This window comes from Pollicipes pollicipes, unplaced genomic scaffold, assembly GCF_011947565.3.
Source record: "Pollicipes pollicipes isolate AB1234 unplaced genomic scaffold, Ppol_2.1 Scaffold_3081;HRSCAF=3613_pilon_pilon_pilon, whole genome shotgun sequence".
In the NCBI taxonomy this organism is placed as follows: domain Eukaryota; kingdom Metazoa; phylum Arthropoda; class Thecostraca; order Pollicipedomorpha; family Pollicipedidae; genus Pollicipes; species Pollicipes pollicipes.
The window spans coordinates 1-17233 of record NW_023596224.1 but is presented as its reverse complement, the minus strand read 5'-3'; the positions used below and the strand labels follow the sequence as shown (position 1 = coordinate 17233).

The 17233-nt window shown below is 49.8% G+C and overlaps 2 protein-coding genes and 1 long non-coding RNA gene across 3 annotated transcripts; all 3 read left to right on the top strand.

The window, feature by feature from the left end:
• The first annotated feature begins 6542 nt into the window (after positions 1 to 6542).
• Positions 6543 to 9301, top strand: LOC119114725 (uncharacterized). Its single transcript, XR_005096056.1, has 3 exons — positions 6543 to 6722; positions 8623 to 8737; positions 9200 to 9301. It is a non-coding gene; the product is annotated as an uncharacterized LOC119114725 (long non-coding RNA).
• Positions 9302 to 9355: 54 nt separating this feature from the next.
• Positions 9356 to 11778, top strand: LOC119114723 (uncharacterized). The gene is made up of 3 exons (XM_037238739.1): positions 9356 to 9466; positions 10623 to 10973; positions 11608 to 11778. Exons 2-3 carry the CDS (start codon positions 10746 to 10748, stop codon positions 11776 to 11778), a joined length of 399 nt encoding a protein of 132 aa, XP_037094634.1. The 5' UTR covers positions 9356 to 9466; positions 10623 to 10745.
• A 1293-nt stretch (positions 11779 to 13071) lies between these two features.
• Positions 13072 to 16704, top strand: LOC119114722 (uncharacterized). Its single transcript, XM_037238738.1, has 3 exons — positions 13072 to 13514; positions 14370 to 14543; positions 16226 to 16704. Exons 1-3 carry the CDS (start codon positions 13275 to 13277, stop codon positions 16409 to 16411), a joined length of 600 nt encoding a protein of 199 aa, XP_037094633.1. The 5' UTR covers positions 13072 to 13274; the 3' UTR covers positions 16412 to 16704.
• The last annotated feature ends 529 nt before the right edge of the window (positions 16705 to 17233 follow it).

The following is a 17233-nucleotide window of genomic DNA, read 5'->3' as shown; positions in this document are numbered from 1 at the left end:
CCGATCGGGCACAAAAAATGGCACTCTGGCTGGCATTGAAGTGCTTGGCCTAGCGGGCTGGGCCCCTGAATATGACCTCTGGTCGGCCTCTCAGATCCGCCAATGAGCCTTTAATCGTCAGTCCGGAGAGACCCCTGAGGCCCCTCATAACCTAACGGGGGAGCACGTGTCCCCTGACTCCCTGCCTACGCCACTGGTTGCTAGTGACAAAACTACTCTGACTGCTTCCCGCGTCAATAATGGCTGGCGGCTGAATCACCACTTGTCATTCTCGCAGGTGATGAAAATGGTGCACCCAGAACTAGACGCTCACCAGCGAGGGTATGGCAACCCAGTGTGCCGTAGCCAGGATGCGCCTTCGCCCAGCTGGGCCGCTGAACATTGACCCGAACCGGCGACAGATCGATTCACTGTCTGGTAGCCGATGTCACCCTGTTGCTGCACGGTGACCGGCTGGCCTCCACCCCTTGACAATGGAAGCACACAATATGCAGAGGCAGCTAGCGTAGAACGCCAGACGTTAAGATCGTTCGTGTTGCTCTGCTACTTCGTGATCGTTTTTGCGTTATCCGTTGACTGTCGTATCATTCACGTTGTGAGTCGGGACCGATTGCGTTTGGTTTAGAATTATTTCCGCTCCGCTTCCCCTCAATTCCCATCTCACGGTTCGCGGCAGTGCTACTTATCTTGGCATAATGTTCTAGTGATTAATTGGGCGCCATGTGAGGGCTGAGAAAGACAGGCCTGAATTGTCATCATTGTCATCATCATTGTCATCACGTCTTTACGATAGGCTGCACGAATATTGCCGTGCGCTGTCAGACGCTTGTGTTGCTGTTCTGCATACCGGTGTGCGTGTGGGCTACCTATTTATCGTGATAGTCAGAGGCGGCTGAACATTGCCAAATGCATCATGAGGCCAATGGAGGGGAGCATTCAGGTCAATGGCCGTTGGACCACGCTCAACGCTCATATTCTGACGCATTGCAATCGGTAGGTACCGGCTGACATTGTTTAGAATTTAAAGTTGTGCATCTCGGAATCTAACAATTTACCAACCGTGACCTGATGTGACCTTGTGAGATTTTTTATTCACAATACTTTATCTGACCCAAAATTTTACTGCCGTCAAAATCGTTAAATGGCCCACTATCGACACCATTCAACTTTGATTTTGGTTGCGAAAACGGTTCGTAAGTTATCAAGGACAGACGGAGAGGTCGTGCTTCCTCTAAGCTCCCCCCCCCCGCTCAATGTTTTGGATTTCGTTACTTCTAACAATTGTAAGCCTGGATTTAGATCAAGGTTTTGGTTTAAGCATGGCGTTTTCTATTTTTCACTTTTAGTGCTTCAAGTGAAGAGCAGTGATGTTCCGATGACAAGCAGATAAACTGCAAACAGGGCCGAAGTTGTGGGGCGCTTTTTTGTTGTTGGTAGGTGGGTGTGCTGTACTCATGTCCAATAAACGGTCACATTTTCCACTTTGTCGTGAAATGTTTCGAGACAACGAAGTGGCTTACATCTCATCTTTTTCAAATACGCTCTGGTGGCAGCTTGAATAAGATGCCCTCTGGTAGTCAATCAACCCCGTGAAATACTAAAAATTAATGAACATAGCAACACCAATATGGTGGGCAAGGCCCCATGTGAACTCGTTCCTGAAAATATTTTACATCTCTAGATCGTGACGTTCGGTTTCACTGATGTCACGCAATGTCAAACTTGAAACAAGTACCTGAAATGACCCTGGGTATCCTCATGTAACCAACAGCCCTGTAACCAACGTACCCTCTCCAAGAAAATCTGTAGGTATACGATTTGACCGACAGGTAACATACTGAATGCACACAAAAGCCTCCGCGACGAATGTTTAAAATCCCTTAACACCTTAGCGTCCGTGGGACGTACGTCATACGGTGTTTATAGGAGTACGCTCTCACCTCTGTCGTTCCCTCATTCTTTAAAGACTTGACTACAACTGCTTTATTATGACGGTACAACAGACCTGCAAACGCACTTTGAACACGGTGCACTACGTCGCACTACGCATGACCACAGGGGCTTTTCGAACGTCGTCCATGTCGTCTGGTAGAAGCGCACGAGCCCCCATTAGCATTGCGAAGCATTCACGTGAATCTTCTACTGTATTCACGCATTCTCATGAATACAGGTCAGAGGGTTTGGACGTCCAAACGTCCAAACCTATCACATTCACAGCCATGTGAAATAGATCACGTGGCATAGATTGAGCGTCTTGTGTTCGCGGGTCAGGAGAATTGATTTGGCCGGCACCGACCGTTTGTCAGTGTTCGATACAATGCAATGTTGTTTAATACAACGGCAGTGCGTCCTGCCATCATTCAAAGGCGACATTTGATGCAAGGCGCAGAAATAACCGGTTACGTCCCACGATCAATCGCCGGTCCCGTGGAATAGGTTTGTCTGTTTTGCGGAAACCGCAGGCGAATATCATATATAGTCATGATCATTGACATGATAGTCTCCTGGTAGAGGCTCAGGAGCACCCCACTAGCATTGCGAAGGCAGGTGCTGGGACTGAGCCACACGTGCAAGCTAGCGCAGTTCCCAGATTATTCCATCTACAAAGCAGTATTTTCGTGCGGCTTACGAAGGCCACTCCAACAGTCACGACAATGTGGCGGCTTCAACTTATGAGGTGTAATCAAATCTAAAGAAAGGAATTGCCCCTTGGAAGTAAGCGCCGCCAAAAGTGGACGTTCCTTATCAAACACGAAAACAACGTAATCGCGATAGAACTTGGAAACACGGCCTTAAAGTGCATGGTCTTCTTTGACGGATACTTGACGACTTACACGGATTGTGTTACGACGCATGCAGGCATAGGAAGCGCTGTTGTATGTGGCTAAAAAACACGGCCATTTGCGCGGGCTACACACGCGTCAGTTTTCACTTTCCGAGCTGACAGCCATCATCAAAACTTTGTTTTAAAAACTTGGCTAGCGATCTTCTTTGGCTCTTTCCGACACCATGAGCAGCCTCCTGGCTGTTTTGCGGCTTCTCCACGTCGAATCTACGGGTCCAGGACATTCAGACACGTCTTACCCCTCTGGTTCGAACAGGAAAAACGGTCCGCTACTGTGTTGCGTCCCAAGTCACGTGGGGATCTAAGGAAATGATCTTGCTGATGCCGCGGCAAATCGCACTACGATTGGGACACACACTCCTGTAATACCACAACCAACTCAGGACACGTACGCCGTGGTGTCGTCTTTTATGCGGGAGCGATGGCGGCGCACCACTGGGACAGCGCCAACAAGCTGAACTCAGTGAAACCCCGTATCGGAAGTTGCAGTTGCGTTTCCGCAACAATACGAGGGAGGAACTTGCCCTGTGCCAACAACGCATATGACACACATATGTTACACACCGCCATAGCATTGGCTGGCGACAGACCGCCTTGCGGTCGATGCTGTGACCTATTGACTGCGCATCACCTGCTTGTCGCTTGCCACCAACTTGCTGCAACGCAAGTGCAGATTATCGGACACCATGTCCAGAGTCGCCCATTGCACAAAACATACACTTTTCTGTTATCATGCCCAATGCGATAATCACCGAATTATTCAACGAATGCCATGCGTTGCCGTTGGTGCAGTCGTCAGCGCAGTGTTTCGTGCCGTCGTCGCGGTCTCTCCAGCGGAAACCATTTTCCTGCTACCTATTTCGTTTTGTTGCGGGAGACACCGTAGCGCGGTGTGCTGCAGCAGGATGGCCCCTGAAAATAACGATCTTTGGTTCCTCAGATTACTGCTCCACAACGTGAGCGACGATGATTTTTCATATAAACAGAGTTTACTACTCAAAAGAACTGATTTTATGTTAAGCCATTTGCCGAGGTTGATAATAACGAACGTAGCTATGCCGAATAGCAGTGCAGAAATGCACTACACACGCACTTGCTCGGGGTACTTGTATGGGAAATGTTTACGTAAGGCCTCTTGCATGGAGTGCTTGCCTGAAAGCAGACTTGACTTAGTCTTCATACGGTCACAATAACGACACCAAACCATCCATGGTGCCATTTATGAGATAACGGCATAATCCATAAAAGAAATGAAGCGTTGTAGTTTAATTCACCAGGACGATGCTAACAAGCTTGTCATTGTCATGATCAAACAGATTGGAGCATAGTGACTGTCATCGGTCGATGTGAGAATACGATATTATCTCGATAGTAATTTCTTATTCTAAAGCGGTTGGTTTCCGATCCACTTCAGTCATTAAAGGGTGAGTTTGGGTCGTTTAAGGCACCTCGCTGTTTGCCCCCGGAATGAATGGATTGTGGCTGATGGCAACGAAAGCAGCCAAGGATGAAAAGGTGCACTTAATAAAAATACATGCAATAAAGAATAAAACAGCAGATTCCTGGCAAACACCGCCAGCCCAGTTTGAAAAAGACTGCTGTGAGAATGCTTTGTGTGAAAAGAGTGCCAATTTCCTTTTTTATGACACAATTCGAAAACTTGGTTTGCTACTGTTGCCTGCGAAAGTGCTCAGAGAAATATAGCAGATTTTATCTTTGCCATGTCCATGGTATGGAGTTACCAATAATCGTGGCAAGGAAATCATCGACGTAGATTTTGGCAGAATTGTTCGTGAAGCACGAACTGAGCATTACGGGCCCATATGGCACAATGCCTACTTCTCCTAAAAATGATGATTCTGGAGCAGCCACCAGATGACTGGCAGAGGCCTCTGATTGCTGTGCCAGCTTGCTGGCAGACTGAAAGCTTCCGGGCGGCCAGCAGCAACTCCTCAAACAGCCATCCAGAGCAGAGTAGCTGCGTTCTCAGCAGCAGCCCATCAGTTCAACAGCGGAGCACCTCCCCAGCTAACGAAGGGCTGAAGTTGATGTCCATACCGCTGTCATCAATATCCGCAACAGCGAGCTTCATCCTGCCGGAGAAAATACGCAAAAAGGGCCGCAAGCCGAAAACACCAACAACGCATCGTTCGCATATTGCAAGCAAGTACATCAAAAGAAACAGGCGAGATATATCGCAAATGTATCGTTGCACAAGAAAAAAATCACGCAGGCCCAGGACCTCGCCTAAAGCCTTCTTCAATGAGGGGAGAGAGATTTCTCACCCATACATAAATAAGCCTTATATGACGCTGTACACAATGACTGGAACCGACTTTTTAATTGAGGTTCATGTTACTATAGGAGGGGTTTCCACGTCACTAAGTGGGCAAGGATGCACAATATTGGAAGGCTTTTCGCTCTCCAAGCAACATGGCGCGGCCCTGCAAGTGGGCCGGTGTTATCAAAGACAACAAGTCAATATAAAAGAGTCCTGCCACACGACAGCACAATGAACGAAACGGAAATGATATTGCACAATGCACATCTCACCGATGCGCCCAGCACGCTCACCAAAACACTTCCAGGAGCCGTCCTCCCCACGCGCCAACTTGTCTGGGGCGGCGGGGGGGGAGCAGCCCCCCCTTCGCAACGGGACGGGCCAAACAACCCCCGGCCGCCAGCCGCCACCATAACAACCGGGACGCCGGGGTGGGGACGATATGACCAAGCATAGGCGAGGTAACGATGGCGTTATTGGGGGGGGGGGGGGGGGGGAGAGGACCTTGGGGCATATATTCCACTTCCCAGCAACTGAGATAATTCAGCACTAGGCTTCCGGCGGTACATGGAAAGAAACGACTCAAATGCCTCTGACCCATCCCCCATTCTTGACAACTTCCCTCGCTCCTGCGACCAATAAGATTTTTAGGTGATATTTTCACGATGACATAATGCCTGGCCAAGACTAAATAAGATTTTTTTGATACTCCTGTTTAGTTTACGGCCCTGTAGAATATGATAGTTGTGGGTGCTGCATGACCACCTACAGTCGATTCGCCCAAAAAGCTCAGATAGGCATCATCATCATTTTCCAAGGAAAGGAATCACTCGTGAGCATTTCAGGTTACTTACCATTTCGACGGTTGGAACAACGAAATGATAAAAAGCGCTCGAAATAATTTTGTAAATGATAATATGAGGTCCGTGTCAACATCTACCGTACGCGGCATGTTTTTGCGAAGTGAAACGTTAGCCAGGTTATGCTAGATCAGTGTCGTCATTCAAGTCAGTTTTCACATGCCGGTACTAGAAGTCAGGGAATAAATTTGAAAATATGTTTATGAGAAGCAACGCAGCGACGCGGAGGACACCAAGACACGTCAACAACGTTCAAGACATGCGGCATGTGCTGGTCGGAATCGTATCGGGCAAAACTGCGAAAGAACACGCTGCGAACCTAGCGGCGTGTTTGCTGCGATTCGAGCTACGCAGTCGGTACAGTGTCTTGGGGAGTGTCGCATTGCACAATGCTGGCTCGAAAACCACGCCACCGGCACGGATGTGCGAGTACCCGGTCGGCCGAATCGGACGCGACTCCTGGACGCATGGGGACATCGTCTGGGTGTCTTCAGAGGGAAAAGCTATTTTTCGCCGGCGTCATAAAAGGGTGACCCTGCGCCGGTGGGCTCGCGGCATTATCGCGCCAGTTGTGATCGCGCCATCACACGGTCCTGGTTGTGGTACGCCTTGCCCTCAAGACTATCATGGAGTATGAGGTGCGGGAAGGTAGGCGACGGGGCAGCCGCGTCTACGCATGTGCTGACGGCCACATCTACGTTTCGAAAACCAAGATTGGACTCAGCACATATCTCCAGTGAGTACCCGAATCCTTCACCTTATAGCAGTGTTTTATTCGCCCGGGCTTGGCTGGGGTTGCGCATGCGCTGATGCGATGATGCGTTGCTGCGCTGTTAACATTTTCATCACCGCGAAGCAACGAAACATTTACTCTATTACAGCTTAAATTCTGCATCTAAGAGTGTGCCGATCCAATTTACTCATGCGACAACCCACGCCCGGTCGTGATGGGAAAGTTGACTTCCCTTACTGTTCTTGGAGCACAGGCCAAAAAAGAACGCTCGCAGCAACGCGAAGTTCTCAACATCTCTTCATCTATCAATTTGGCATTCTTTGAACAAATTTGGAATTATGATGTTCTAAGATCAGTGACGTGGTCAGTTGAAAGAGGCCAATTGGCAAGAACACGCTGGCAGACGGCCGGGAAGCGACCCATTGCGGTTTTTTCCAAGCTAATATCACATACATGACACTGAAGCCTAAACGGTACGAGCCCGGGCTGTAAAAATGATACAGGCGCAAAGCCCGGTTTACGGCGATCAGTGTTCACCCAAAACCTTTTTTCATTTCGCCATGGTTTGGTTGCAATTACCACAAACATCCGTCATTGCAAAGGTCATGCGAATTGCCGCCAAGATTTGCAGACATATCGTCGACTGCGCATGGCCTTGAAATCACGAGTTTCTGCCCGTCCTCCGCGCGGAAGATATTCAGGCGCATCAGATGGGCATGCCGCGGTTGTAGCTAAACACGGCGAAAAGGATTCTCTGAGACAACGGCAAGCAAATTCAGTAGCGTTAATGTCCGTTTCTGTGTGCAGCCGGCTTAACGTCTTTGAACGATTAATTTGGACTGTCTACCGCACATATGCCGTATGTCACATTCAAGCGCGGAAAATATTTAGACGTGCCAGTGGCCATTCGGCTGCCTGGACCATGGCGATGCGGGACGAAAACAACAGTGAGACTAGAGCACAAGAGCCTGTGCGCACACATTTCTAGTGCACACTATTCTGCAGCAGTCCGACAGCGCATGGTCAGCGCGTTCAGTTGGCGCGAGCTGTCGTTCACAATGCATAAGCCGGCTAATTTTATGAAGTGTTGTTTATGAAAGGTATCCCTAGGGGAACACTCAGATTTGTCATGCGGTAGCTGACATCGAGTCATCCGGAACTCTTGGGTAAATGATGCCCTGATATATTTTAGAATAGCCCAATGCAATGGGAGGGGAGGGGCCAGGACTGAAGCAGGTGCGGGGAGAACGCTGAGATACATGCTGTAAACAATTCCTTTTGGTCATTTTGAGTAGCATTCTTTGTGCGGTAAGGCTAAGTTGGTTCATCTTAGGTTGGTTGGGTTAGTTGGTTGGTAAGGCTAAGTTGGTAAGGCAAGTTAGGTTGGTCATCGTATCAAATTTTTGGCATGGTCAGATCCGGCCATAAAAGTGTTTGATGTAATCAAAGGACGAGACCCCTTAGCGGTCAGATCATAAGCGACCACACCGAATAAAACGGTACACAATACGCAAATTGCGCATCGCGCAATGACGCTCCTCTGGTTCCAGTCAGGACATGTAGTAATATCATTCCAATGCATGAGGTCGCAATAGGTCATGTGAGGCCATGCAAGGAAACATGAGGCCATGTTCAATCTTTTACCATGATGCCAGTAGCGTATATGCTAGATGAACGACTGTGACGCGTGTAACCACTTATTTAACGTATTCGTTTGTTTTTTTACTTTGCTTGATCTTTTCAGCCCACGACACACGAGTAGTGAACAGATTATCCCATTTTGTGTTCAAGTATGAAAGCATTATAACAGATGCCATTTTGTTTTTGTCTTTTACGCTCTGCTTGCCATCCATTATGAAGCACACAATGTGGCGTGTGACAGCTATCTCGTGTATGTCACCAGGTGCCATCAGCGTGAGAACACTGCAGTGAGATGCTTGGGGACGGCCGTTTTGAACGGTGGGCGCATCCGCCTAAACCGGCCGCATACTCATGCTCCACTTCACCTGGATAACGAGGTATGTGATGAGGACACCCATCCCCATTGAGGACACCCATTCAGTGCTGAGGACTCGCGCTGTATGTATGTATGGGTACCCCTGTTCGCAGGATACTGCAGATTCACGCTTGGGTACACCTTGCATGAAATGGATCTATGAGACACCCTCAACGTGTTTTTTTCGTGGGTAGGGACGCCAGCGATATTTGATTGTTGAACAGCTTGCAGCGGTTATATGACGCATTTTGCAATAGCTACACTTTTTAAAATAATTGCAATGAAGAACGCAAGTCTGTCTACATTTTTTGTTACCCAGACGCGCAGCACAGGTCGCTGCACATATACCCCTACTACAAATTTTGCTCGGACCATACCGGCGTCTTTTCGACCACATGCGAGAGGGCATGTTCCGGCGTTTTGCAGAAAGAACTTTTGCGAATATATAGGAGAAACTTGATCTGAATGCACCTCCTCTTTTCAGATGTTGAGCGTGACGTCGGCAATTAGGACTGCTGTCCAAAATGATGTAGAGGGGAGGACAAACCGCCAAATTTTCAATCACCTGGCGCAAGGCGAGGCGGGAGCCGCGCTCAGTTGCCAAGAAATGCGGCAGATTATGCTACGACAGAGGCGGGTCAATCAGCCCGCCGTGCCGGAGACCGCCGTCGCAGCAGTCGCCGCGATCGACGCAGCCGGGCCGGGACTGTCAGCACACCGCTGCTTCAGTTCTGTCGTCAATGGGGACGAGGTAAATGCGAATGGAGGGCAGATGCCAGCATCCGTTTATGACATGCATAACTCACTACCATCAAGTGCGGCTGTGGTACATCACTTCTCGTCCTGAATGTGCAATTTCGGCGCACGCAACCTCCCAGAGCCGACGCGGGGAACTAGGTTAGAATAGTGTGGATGTGATAAATCGATGCAAAACGATAATGTACACGTAGCGTTTTCCTTTACTAAGATATGTAACAACTGGAAAACGCACATTTCAACAACAAGGAGACGACAAGAAGCAAAGAATCACCTCTGCCTTGTTCGCACAAGCAGGGATACGCATACATTGCTGGTTCGAAAATGTGGCTCAGTGCATTAAATACCCATTGGTATATCAAGTCTCAGCCTTCGGGACGGAAGATAGTAGGCAAGATGATCGCAGGTCATGTCAGGATTATGATTAAAAGCCAACTATTTACTATCATGCTTGCCCTCTGATGTCACGTAGTCTTATGCGCGGCCGCTGTCACCGGACGCAGGCCATGCCAGTAATGGGCAAGTAGCGAGCGCCGAAAGCGACTCGAGTCCATCCCGCTACGGGTGAGCAAATGGGGGGAACGGAAGGCAGGTGCTCTAACGAACTGCGCCTTCGGTACAGCCCGTATACTGGGCTAGAACGGTACGTTAGGCGATGAGGACATCATCAAAGATGCTGGTCAAACGTTTGTCTTTGATTTCATTACTGCTGTGTGGTGTCACAATGTTTATTGGTTGAAATTCAAGGAAGGCTATTGATTAATCTATATCCGGCAGCACGTGGATACTTCGATATCAGAAATGGGTAAAACAGCAGAGAAACTGTCGAATTCAGGCAAATTCACCACGACTATCCCAGCGCAGCCACGCCCAACAAATGGCGCATGCACTGAATCCACCAGCCCTACCTTTCTTTGCGTGCTTGCTGTGCAACGCTCGTTTCCTTTCAGTAGAGCCTCGTTTAGCTTGCCATTATCTCGCGGCGGGTAACAGCAGCTCGGCTACCACTGCCAGGTGTCTGTGGCTCATTGCAAATCCAAAAGATGGCTGAAATCATTTCCATGCGATAATCTGCAGTGTTTGCCGAGGTGAAATACCAACGCTCTTTTGGAAAATCGTACCATTACATGGTGTGATTATTTGTATTTCAGGTGGCCATCGGCTTCAAGACGAACGTGGTGGCACACGCTGCCACAAACGACCATGTCAACGTGCAGGCCGATGGGACCTTCCGTGTGGTGCCTCACCAGTTTCACCAGTTACTGGTGGTGTTCATGGGAGTCAGCGGTGCCATGCTTCCCGACGTCTTCGTTTTAATGTCGTGTAGGACCCGGCGGCTCTACCATGCAGTTTTCGGTGAGATCCGCCGGGTCCTCGGTGCCCCAGTGCGCCGCTTCCTTTCGGACTGGGAGCGAGCGCTGCAGGGAGCCGCCGCCGCGGGGTGGCCAGAAGCCGTGCAGAGCGGCTGCTGGTTCCACTATGCTCAGGCCATCATTCGTCAGGTAAGTCATGAGCAGAAAAGAGCATGCTATTTACAGTCATGTTTGGACAAAGTTCAGTGAGTTTGTCATTTGTGACGCGCTTTTCGGTAGTACTGATGACGACATTGTGCGGAGCTGTTCTGCCGTGTCATTGGGTGCGCCCTTCCGTCTTGTATATCTGGCTAAAACTGGCCGAGGCATGTATGCAACATGCCAATTTCTGATGGGTATATCCACTTAAAATTAGTGTTCCCATGTCTAAGAGGTTATGAACTGAGATAGCCATGTTGACTATCCTTCAGTGCAGTTCACACTCATGCCCCCTAACACTTAAACCTTCTTGTCACCACGCTTGACATCCGCGAACTTGTGTAGACAATTCCGTGTGATTGGTTCAGGGTCACCCAGGCGTGCACGGCGCCGTAGAAACACGCGCATGCCGACACCTTAATGTGTTTGTGGTGCCTAAGGTATGTTAGATTTCCTCCAAAATCCTGCATATTTGAACCACATTCTAGCGAAATCGCCTAGTGCCTATTGTAAACCTTTCGGCTTAATGTGCTACATTCTCCGCTGCCCCAGCCTTAGCCACGTCCCAAAATTTCCTTAATTTGTGTAGCATATCGTCCGATAAAATCAAACGGCATGTTTCCAGATACGGCGCCTCGGGCTGCGCGCCGAGTACACCATGGAGGCGTCCGCCTTTTCAAGATGGGCTCGGAAGATTGTCATTCTTCCCCTCGTGCCAGCCGACCGGCTCCACGAGGCGTGGACCCTGCTCTTGGAGCGCCAGGTGCCCGAGGTACGAGAAAAGCCAGCTAGCTAGTCGGTGGATGTGATGAGCTGGTGTTTAATGGCTAATGCAGAGTTTTTGCCTCAACGGATTAATTGCTTCACAATGGCGCATACAAATTCATGGCCACATATCTGCCTGCTACTCTAAGGCTAAGGCACCAAGACTAACATGGCGGGCAGTTGAACGCTCAGGACTGCACCGGCAGGTTGAAATATAGAACCCCAGTTAGAGCACAGGGCCCTCTGAGCGAAGGGAAGTTACCCAAGACCAGTGTACGTGAATACAGGTCTCGGGAGTGAAGGGTCCTCCGCAGACGAAATCGGAGGGAAAGAGCGCTAGATCAATAAAGTCAGTCCATGAGCATCGAGCGGCTCGGTGCCTCACCTTTTATGGACCTTAGCAACAGCACAAGCCCCCCCCCCCCAAGCAACATAATCTAAGACCAATTTGAATGGCACATGAGCGACTGAGTGTACCGAGTCCCTGGCACTCCGGGGAAAAGCGCATAGAGCCCTTACAGGCAAATAGGAATAATCCGTGGGGGTCGTCTAACCGATCAAGAGTGCCCAGGCATGCTAGCAGATTGTGCCTAAACGAAAGCGTAGGGCCATGCAAGAAAATACAAAGAGATCAAGGTATCGTGGATGGCTCCTTGGGCCCCCTACCTCCCCCTCCCCGCCCCCACTGCGCCGGCCCTGGTAAGCTGTCAGAACTGAAGCGCGTTCAGCGACGCGCCATGCCCCTTAATACAATATTTTACAAGTCATGTTAAGGGTGCATGAAATGCAACCGTGAACATTCTTTAGGTGCTCCCAATTGCGTTGTTATATCCTATATCATAGTGTCATGGTCTAAACAAGCAACAGCCGCACTGGGTTAGCATAGACCGCTCACCAGGTCCGCCGAGGTGTGGAAAACGATGAGTGGAACGGAAAACTCAAAGGCTATGTTTTCAGGTGCGTCTGGAGCTGGCCGCGCCCCTGGCCCGGCTCGCACAATACTTGATGAGACAGCGGGGGCGGGTGGAGCCAGGAAACCTATCCATCTTCGGATTGGTTCGGCGCACAAACAATGATGCCGAGTCATTCTCCAACACCCTGAGGAGCAGCTTCCCAACCGCCCACCCCAGCTTCTGGCTGTTTGTGACCAAAATGAACGACGTATGTCTCATTACACAGTGCGTGCGGCGCAACCACAGTGCATTGTATTCTCGTAATGCTATAATGCTGACTAAATATTTCTCGTCTAGGACCAGCGCCTTAGGAATTCCTCAGAGGCGTGTAGGCACTCTTTACGCTGCACTCTTAACCTGTTTGAGGCTGCTCCACGTCGAAGACAGAATGTGCGTACGGTATTTTTTGCATTACTCCGCCCATGAAAATAAGTTTGTTAGGTCGTGCATGACAATTCCAGTCCCAAAACAATGTAATATTAGCAACTCCCAATGTTTTATGAAATGGGTATCACACATAGCTCTACACGAAGAAAATAAACCCAAGTCGTTTTAGTCCACAGAACGTTCATATATGCCCAACTCCTGTCATGTCCAGGCGATCGCGGCAGCTAACAGAGACTGCCGGGCTGCGGAGCTAGGCACGCTCCAGCGGACTGCGCGCTCCGCGAGACGCTCCCACTGGATCCACGGCCGTCTCCGGGCCCTGCAGCAGGAGATGGTGGAGGGCGGCCGGTCCCTGTCCGAATACCTAGAGGCGGCCAAGCACCTATTCAGGCAGCGAACGGCAAACCTGGAGGGCGTTCCGGAGGAGGTACGCCAAACTAATATGGAACAACCCTGACCTTAAAGCCACATCAAGTAACTTTGTTCACATGCGCGAAAACACATCGCGCCCAGGATGCACAATTCTTGCTGACTTCAGGAGGCACCACAATTCTGATGTCCGAATATGTTGACCCTGGTCATGCTGTCAAATGTTGGCATTGGCGCCTACGGGGATCGAAATTTGTGATCTCTGTTGGAGCGACTCCCGACATACCTTGGGAACAAGGAGCTGTTGCTAACAAACAATAACATTAGTTTCCTGTTCTTTGATGTCCACCAAAGCCGCTATATTTCGAAGTGTATGGATTTCGTCGACGGTGTTTCATCCAAGGGAGTGTTCATCGCCTCCATCTGAGATGTTACATCCGGAATGTGATGCATACACACACACACACACACATATATATATATATATATATATATATATATATATATATATATATATATATGCGTGTGCGTGCGTGTGCGCGTGCGTGTGTGTCAGACTTTGCAACCAGTTTAAGTGCGTAACCAAACGGTAAACGGTAAATAAAAACTTGAGCACGGTCCCTATGAACATCATCGGAAAGTTTGTGCCGCCGCCAAAACCGCCCAAACCGTGCGGCCGTTTGCGCTGCCCTTCCAACCGCTCGCTCCTCGCTCCTTCGCGCCAGATTGGTAGTTAGTTGTCATAGTGACATGCGTCGGACCGTATTTGGCTGCTACAAAGGAGCTCAACAACGCGGACCTCAATCGCGATGAACTGCTTAAAGACCACTGCTTTATAATGTAGCAATGTGCACTAAGCGCAATCACAGTCGTCGGCATAAAGGTTTGTTCACGAACATAAACCTCGTCGTAGGTTGAGGACCCGGCATTGGCCGCCGAGGAAGCCGAAGAGGAGCGTGCACCTGGAGCCGGGCTCAATGAGCACCCCTATGAACGCGGGGATCTCCCAGCTGCACCGGAGGCTGCCGTCGAGGCAGCAGCGGACGAGGCGGCAGCGGACGAAGGACCGTGGCAACAGCCTGCCCCAGTGAGTTTGGTGTCTTGTAACGTTCATTTCATATTGAATCGTTTATGCATTAAATTACTATGTACCATCCGAACGTAGGTCGGCTTTTCCTACTCCGTGTGATTATGATTTTGGATTTTAGGGCGCGTCGACATCAAAGGTCATATTGCTCCCATAACGACTTCGTCCGGTGCCTCCAGATATAACACATTAGATACATTGGTAGCAACAAACTGCAGCTATGTAGGCAGGCCTACTGTCATGCCGCCACCTAAGCAGACATATACGCTGGACAAGGGGACCGCGTTGGAAGCTACGAAACGGCGAGCAAACAAAAGGTTTTAAAAGGCCGTAAGGTCAATGATTTAATATGAAGAGTGGTACACCACACTCGAAACCAATGTCATACACAGGCTATACGGCGGGAAAAGCGGACTGCTGAAGTTCATAACAAGGCCTTACCCTGACGCCCATCGCAGAGCCTGGCCTTGATCCCTGACCCTCTAATTGTGTTCGTAGCACGGCAACTTACGGCAGAGGCCCTCAAATGTCTGTCAGGAGTGCCTCTCAACCTATCGATGACCACTGGCCAATGTGGACTCCAAATTTCGTGTAGAGACCACGAACACCGAACAGTCGGCTGCGTGTCGGTCTGGGTCCTGAGGGCTCATTTCCCAACCAGGGACGAGACCGGGCCCCGCAATTTACATTGGCCGAGACAATGAGGCGTCCCTGTGACGGTCAGGGGCCCACGGTCCATGACAGGGGGCCCATGTGTCAGGAAGGGCCCAAGTCGGCCAGAGGAACATTTGCTAAACAGGGACCGGGACCGATCCTCACAGGCCAGAGGACCTCATGCGTTGGTCGGGGCTCTCTGACAAGGCAATGAGATATTATAACTGTTATATCCCGTTATGACAGCCTGCAACGACATATGACATCTTATTCGAGTCCGCAGTGAGACAATGCAAAGGCCTTCCTACAGCTTTCTCGCGGGGCCCTTGCTCAAAATATTGGTAAATGGTCTCATTAGTGTCTGAAAGGATGGATATTAAGTCAGACCTGAACGCAAGCCTACGCAATGTTCGCTTGGGACCAGAAGCGATGGAGTTCGAATCTAGAATCGAAGAACGGAATTATCGAACATAATTTTACAGAATCGATTTGAGAAACGAATTGCATAACAAATCTTTAGCTTGCGCGTTTGTAATTCTGGAGTAAAGGCGGCTATAGCAGTTTCAGTAACCTCAAACGGGGCCGGCCGCCGCAGGTAGCACTGAAATGCTTCCGAAGCCTTCCAAAACCAAATTGTACCATTCAAAGATTAGACTGGAACGCATATTTCACCTTAATTATTTTGAGGTTGTCCTATGAGTAGGTTAACAGCACAACCAAAATAATAGAGATTCGATCTATGCGCTTCCAGCTCCACCACCGCATGCCAGCACAAGCTCGCGGTTCTGTAAATTCTAATGCGGTATAAGTACGATGCTGTAAAAATAAATTTTGCACTTTTCGGGTTGACGGGCTGTCTAAGTGAGTTAAAAACGGAGTGGAATGGTGCAATACGGGAACCCAACATGATATGCCGCAGCGCATAGTGACAACAGTTACGCACTAGCGATGCTTGCAAATGTATTATACGCGCTACCAACGTTGAAGCAGCTCGAGACTTAACGCATGCTTTTCGCCTTTCTTCGCAGACCTGTTCCATCTGCCTGGAGCCGTGGAGCCCGCGGGTGAGGCGAGCGGCGGTAATGCCCTGCATGCACGCGTTTGGCTGCCTCGCCTGCCTGCGCCACGTGCAGGCGGCGGCTGACACGGGCATGGCCGTCTGCCCGTTCTGTCCAGGACCTTTCGTGGCGGAGCCCGTGCAGCTGTTCCTCTGAAGCCAGTGGCAACGAGACCGTCCCTGGCAGATCCGGCGCCTGCGAAGGGTTCCTGAGCTCGATCGAGTTTCTTACGTTATCCGAATCGAAATAAAAAAAGACAACTTTCATATGGTGATTTGCTTTATCCATGCGCCAAGAGTCGCCAGTTTCGTGGCGGAGCCCGTGCAGCTGTTCCTCTGAAGCCAGTGGCAACGAGACCGTCCCTGCCAGATCCGGCGCGTGCGAAGAGTTCCTGAGCTCGATCGAGTTTCTTACGTTATCCGAATCGAGATAAAAAAAGACAACTTTCATATGGTGATTTGCTTTATCCATGCACCAAGAGTCGCCAGAGAGAGAGAGAGAGAGAGAGAGAGAGAGAGAGAGAGAGAGAGAGGAGAGAGAGAGAGAGAGAGATAGAGAGAGAGGAGAGAGAGAGAGAGAGAGAGAGAGAGAGAGAGAGAGATAGAAGAGAGAGAGAGAGAAGAGAGAAGAGAGAGAGACAGAGAGACAGAGACAGAACAGAGACAGAGACGAGACAGAGACAGAGACAGAGACAGACAGAGACAGAGACAGAGACGAGACAGAGACAGAGAGACAGAGACAGAACAGAGACAGAGACAGAGACAGAGACAGACAGAGACAAGAGACAGAGACAGAGACAGAGACAGAGACAGAGACATAGACAGAGACAGAGACAGAGACAGAGAGACAGAGACAGAGACAGAGACAGAGACAGAGACAGAGACAGACAAGGACAGAGACAGAGACAGAGAAGAGAGAGAGAGGAGAGAGATCAGCATTTACCCCAACAATGTTTGCATCTGTTTTACCGTGACCTAC

Bases quoted from the DNA above. Each gene is read 5' to 3' on its own strand.
- LOC119114722 (XM_037238738.1), top strand. From the start codon at position 13,275: ATGCCCAACTCCTGTCATGTCCAGGCGATCGCGGCAGCTAACAGAGAC. The intron at 13,515-14,369 runs GTACGCCAAACT...ACCTCGTCGTAG, and splicing joins TGGAGGGCGTTCCGGAGGAG to GTTGAGGACCCGGCATTGGC. The intron at 14,544-16,225 runs GTGAGTTTGGTG...CTTTCTTCGCAG, and splicing joins CGTGGCAACAGCCTGCCCCA to ACCTGTTCCATCTGCCTGGA.
- LOC119114723 (XM_037238739.1), top strand. From the start codon at position 10,746: ATGGGAGTCAGCGGTGCCATGCTTCCCGACGTCTTCGTTTTAATGTCG. The intron at 10,974-11,607 runs GTAAGTCATGAG...GCATGTTTCCAG, and splicing joins CTCAGGCCATCATTCGTCAG to ATACGGCGCCTCGGGCTGCG.